This window comes from Leiobunum rupestre, chromosome 5 (assembly GCF_980474605.1).
Source record: "Leiobunum rupestre chromosome 5, qqLeiRupe1.1.hap1, whole genome shotgun sequence".
Taxonomy (NCBI): domain Eukaryota; kingdom Metazoa; phylum Arthropoda; class Arachnida; order Opiliones; family Sclerosomatidae; genus Leiobunum; species Leiobunum rupestre.
Window position 1 is genome coordinate 58,491,559 of NC_143388.1, and position 6,000 is coordinate 58,497,558.

A 6,000-nucleotide genomic window follows, 5' to 3' on the forward strand; every position below is an offset into this window, starting at 1 on the left:
CTCTAAAATCTCAAAAACAGTTTAAGATTTCTGAAATTACTTTGAGATGCAAAAATATTCAAATTACGGAGCCCTCGATTTTTTGAGATTTCGGTCCTCTTTATAAAAACGTGTAGTCCGTCGCGGGGAAAATAGTTCACTACTTACTAAGGCTTAAATCAGCCAAAATTTAACTTGTAAATCTTTACAAAAAATTACATTTTACAATTTTTAATTATTTATTTTTTATAACAAAACGGGGGCTAAAACAAGGATCTTTTAGAACTGCCGAAATGCAAAATGAACCTCCAAAGAATAATTGCCATGTCCTATAAAAGCGCCGAATTCAGAATTTGTAGCAGACTAATATTTTAACAAAATAATGAAAGAAAAAAGGGCTGTAAATAAGTAATTTATTTAAGATTGTATTGTTAAGATTTAAATGAAAATTATTAATGATACAATAGACTGGTTAAGCTATTCTCTTGAAAACGCGTATAGGGATAACTTGTAGGAGCTCAGTTTGCACAGAATAAAGCCACAACTACCCTTCTACAAGTAGACGTTTCCGCGGGATGGACTAAAATCTGTCTAATAAATGCTTATTGGGCGTTATCACAGAAGCCTCAAATTTTTACTCAGAAGTCTCTCTCTATAAGTAATTATCGTTTATTATTATTTCATTAATTATGTCAATACTTGGTTCTTAAAGTGGTTTGAATAGGTAGAATTAGGAAAATTCTTCAAGACAACATCGTCACAGCTATAAGGTTAATTAACTTTCTAATGTTCATATTCATATTCAATTACTCTTTTAACTTTCCAAAGTCTTCTCGTCTGAAAACATTTAAAAATATACGGCCTAAGTTTAAAATTATGACAGTTCGTGTCTCATGGCAAAAAACTAGTAAACGCGACAATTTCGAAATTTATTAGTTAGTATTAATCTAGTACATAGGCGAAGGGTTCAGTTACTGTTAAAATTTCAACCGGCCAAAAATATTCCTGGATGAACTACACCTGTACCGTTACCATAAAAAATAATATTAATCAAAATGGAGAAACTGAAATACCTAAAATTTAATAAAATGGCGTTAACAACCGAGTTATCTATTTACTTTTCATTGACCAAAAACTCACGAAAAAACGCCAGATTTAAATTTTGTTTTTTTCGCAACTCTTTGCGTTATCGTCGCCTATATCGTGCGAATTTTTTTACGTTCTGTAAAACGTGATATACCACCACAAGGTTGAAATTTTGCGTTTTCCGCGACACTATGCGATATCGTCGCCTACATCATGCGGAATTTTTGACGTTCTGTAAAACCGGATATATCACCGTGAGACTCAGTAGCGTAGCTAGGAAAATTGGGCCCCAATGCAAGATAAGAAAATGGGCCCCTGTGACATGTCAATTTTTGTGCGTTCCAATGTACGCGATTGGGTGCGTTGGCCTATTTACTTCACTGGCTTCCAATATCGTGATAATGACATCATTGTATATACTCTCTATAAAAATAAACATGTATACGGCGTTGTTTCGTGAGACAGCCGATCGGACAGTCGACTAAGTAAAAGTTTATGGGCCCCATTACTGGGGTGGGCCCCAAATGCACCGCATTGGCTGCATTGGCGTATTTAAGCCACTGGCGAGATTGATATTTTGCGTTTTCCGCAACTCTATGCGTTATCATCACTTATATCGTGCGGAAATTTCGAGGTTCTGTAACACTCGGTTTTCACTGGGCGATTTTCTTCGCGTATATCATTTCGGAAAAAGAGCGGAAAACTTAAAATCCGTTTTCCTAAATTTCTTTTTGCTTGTGAGTTTTCACTGGGCGAAACGAATTTTTTTTTGAATTTCGAATACGGAACCGGAACAGAACTGACTCGTGTAAAAAAAAATCAATAAAAAGGATCTCGTCTGTAAACAAACGTGGAGGACGACGTAGTTGTCGAAGTTATTAATACCCTTAAAGTTTACTTATTGTATCGAAGTTGGAAAAAAAAAAACAATACACTAGACATTGTTGTCATTTTAACTTAATACACTGCAGAGTGCAGACCACTGATGATATACTATATCAGATCGAAGAGCTAAGCCTATAGGTCTTATCTCCAAATTTCAAAATGGCGACTTGAAAAAGGGAAACACACGCGCTCCCTCGGTTTTCTAAATCACGTGACTAAAAGACTGGCTATGATTGGTCTACGTCTACGGGAAAAAAACCACGCCAAAATATATATCGCAAAAATAGAAATAGGACCCGCGACGCAAAAACACGAATTTCGCAAAAATAACAGGAAATGTTTTTTCCTTTTCCCCAAAAAATACGAAAATAGTACAAAAATCGCCCAGTGAAAACCGGGTGTTAATCCGGATATTCCACCGCAAAACTGAAATTTTGCGTTTTCCGCAACTCTATGCGTTATCATCGCTTATATCGTGCGGAATTTTGCCCGTTCGCGAAAACGTTTTTTCTCAGATGAACGCAGAGTCTTGTTTGGAAAAGGGAATCCAGCCGTTAACTTCGGGTTTTGAGCCTATAATAGGCCGGATTACGACCAGAGTTGGCCGCTGTTCGAAGGATTACAGATTAGACTGATGCATATATTCTTAGTTATAAGGTGGTTGAATCTAGATGGCGCTGGATGTCATTATCTGTTGAAAATGGAGCCCCTTTTTACAGTGATAACAATTACTCCGCCAAGTCACGTTTTCCCGACATTCAAAATTTATCCAAATCTGATCGAGCGCCGTTACAAATTTTATATCTTTTAATAAAGGAGAAAGTTTAGTGCGACCAGATGGGGTTAATAACGTCGTTAGCATCGCATTGTAGTGAGTAGAGCAAGGCTCAAAGGAATAGTATCTAACCAGAGGCTTAAGTCTGACTTAAAACGCCAGTTTTAAATGATTTTTATAAAATAGTAAAGGGGTCTAAATTGGAAATGTGATCTGAACAGATTTTAAATTGTCACCTATAGAAGTCAGATGAACCGGTTAAATAATTTGCAATATTAAATGCATTAAAAAAGTAGTGCAAAAACAAAATATTTTCGGACGTTTGAAACCGGATTTCGGACATTTGAAACTGCATTTCGGACCTTAGAAACCGGATTTCGGACATCTGAAATCGCTTTTCATACATTTGAAACTTTCTTTCGGTCCTTAGAAAACGGATTTCGGAAATTTCAAATCGCTTTTCATACATTTGAAACTTCAATCTGGACATTAGAAACCGGATTTAGGACATTTCAAAATCGCTTTTCATACATTTGAAACTTCATTCTGGACATTAGAAACCGGATTTCGGACATTTCAAATCGCTTTTCATACATTTGAAACTGCATTTCGGTCCTTAGAAACCGGATTTCGGACATTTGAAACTTCATTCTGGACATTAGAAACCGGATTTCGTACATTTCAAATCACCTTTCATACATTTGAAACTGGATTTCGGACATTAGAAACCGGATTTCGTTCATTTCAAATCACCTTTCATACATTTGAAACTGGATTTCGGACATTAGAAACCGGATTTCGGACATTAGAAACCGGATTTCGTACATTTCAAATCACCTTTCATACATTTGAAACTGGATTTCGGACCTTAGAACCCGGATTTCAGACATTTGAACTATTTTTTAAAGTTCTGACCAATCGTAGTAAAATCGTATTTCCCACCAATTCCTTTAAAAATCATTAATATCATGACGCGATTAAGAGAAATATGATAAAACGGAGAAAGTACTATCATAAGTAACATAAACCACCAGACGTATGACACTAATGTCAGAATTTTAGTACCTCCTTCGAAGCCGCGCCACTATAGGTAGAGACCTGCCGGAATTTTAAAACACTTTCAAAATGAAAAGTAACGCTTACTTTAGCGAATAAATAATTAATTATTAAATTTTAACATTAAATTTACTATTATAACATTCCTTACTTTATAGATGTCATATTTTTAGAATTTAATATTATATAAATTTCGAATTTAGCGAATCCTTCAACTAATTTGTCTTTGGTGAAGATAGGAGATAGTGAATATGCGTGGACAAGTGTCTACTTATGGTTATAATGTTACTTATGGTACTATTATTATATTCAGGTAAAGTCTAAAAGTTGATAGACAAGTAGTACCATATAGTACACTAAAAAAATACATAATATTGATAAGTTTAATCGTTTAATGTTATCTTAAAATATCCAAAACAATTAAGTAATATTTGAAATTTAATTTAGAAATAATCCGTGTCGTGCAGAGGAATTTCTTAAAATATACAAAACAATTAAGTAATATCAAAAGTAAATGAACCGAAGTTATCAGACTGCTATACTCCCCATGTTGGAGGCGTTTTCCTTATGAAGTTACATTTTGACCGCTCCTGTAGTCGAAAAAAGTTTTGTTTTATGACACCATTTTATATACATAGAAATACGATAAAATGAAGTCGGTCTTCTAATAAACTGATTTTTAACATTGTGCACAATAAAAACCGTTGTTTTTTAAAATTTCATATTGTACATAGAAATAGCTATACCCACAATTCCCAAGTGCAATTTATCGCGTCAAAAGACGTGGATGGAAATTAGCTTTTATTTGACTCGATTTTTTTATCATTTTCATAAGGAAAACGCCCTCCGATTCTGAGTGCTATTTCGATATCTTCGGGTCATTTACTTCTGGTAATATTTGAAATTTAATTTAGAAATAATCAGCGTCGTGCAGAGGAATTTCGGACAAATTATGTACAGGGCCCCTAAAAAGCACGCCTTTGAATCTTTTTCCGTCGGGCTACGTGGATTTTACCCCCTTACCCCCGCTTTGCACGGCTCTGAATTTATGAATTTAAATGTAATTTAATGAAAGTTTTAAAGTATAAAAAAATCAACAGAATGTGCGTAATTTTAAAACGTAAATCGTGCCAATACATTTGACGCGTGTACTTGCGAAATAAACTTACAAAAAGCCGGTAAACCAGCCGGTGAGAGGGGGTAGTCGGGGAAGCCCCGGTAGAGCAAGGTCGGGTCGGCGCCGAACAAACCAGTCGGCGGCAGAAAGTGGCGGAAGAGCGGCGGGACCGTCGGCAGATTCGCGTCGGAAGCCGCCTTCGTGGTCGCCGAGCCGGGCCGGCACGAGTCCGAGTCCTCCGTCGCGGGCGCCGGCGCCGACGACGCTGAGAGCGGCGACAAATGTTCGGTGCCTTTCGACGACTCCGGCGGCGACGGCGTTGCCCGGGAAGCGCCCGTACTCAGTCCCGGGTGTTTGCCGTCTCGTTCCGCGCGGAGGCCCAACGACGAGACGAACGGTAGAAACGGAACGGCCGCCGTCGAGGCGTGCAGAGAGTCCGGGAAGTCGAACAAATTCGACGTTAAAATGTTCGGGTGAACCGGCGTAAAGGCGGAACTTCGCGAATGTGTCTTCGGCGTTTTCCAGGCGGCCACGGCGGCCCTTAGGGACTCCGTACTCATCAAACTACCCTTGGTAGTTATCATCTTCTCATCCGGGTTATCCGGATTTATCTCCGACAACTTCGGAGTACTAACTCTACCACTCAACTGCCCTATATCCATAATAAGAACTTTTTAAAATAAAAGTTTTTTTTAAAATAATTTTATTTAATTTTATTTCATTTAACGAAGATCGGTTACTTTCATCTCGAATGAAATCTGACCAACTTCTGACGGTCATTTTTGGGACCAGGACTCTTTATTTAGTATAAAGAACGGTGATTACGCGGCCCCCATCGCGACGTGAAAAAAGGGGACCCTATACGGCTCCCAAATTTTTAACATTTTTGACTTTTACGCCTCGGCTCTCGTTCGTATCCGGCCGCTAATCTGATTGGTTATGGCCGCCACGTGGCGGGTCACGTGTCCGTAAGCGCGCGCTCGGCACGCCGGGCCGAGGCTTAGGTACTCGCCGGTTGTAAGTGTACCCCGAGTTAACTTTACCCCGCGTCCCGCCTTCGACGGAACTACCGCTAGAGGGCCTAATCGGAAAGAACAAAAGG

The 6,000-nt window shown here is 38.3% G+C and overlaps 1 protein-coding gene across 1 annotated transcript in view; it reads right to left on the reverse strand.

Annotated features, from left to right (window-relative positions):
* Window positions 1–5,560, reverse strand: part of LOC149945417 (uncharacterized) — a 30,142-nt gene extending 24,582 nt beyond the window's left edge. Inside the window, exon 1 of the mRNA XM_090176552.1 lies at window positions 4,951–5,560. Within this exon, the coding sequence (XP_090032678.1) occupies window positions 4,951–5,560 (610 nt within the window). The remainder of the gene's footprint in view (window positions 1–4,950) is intronic.
* Window positions 5,561–6,000: the final 440 nt, after the last annotated feature.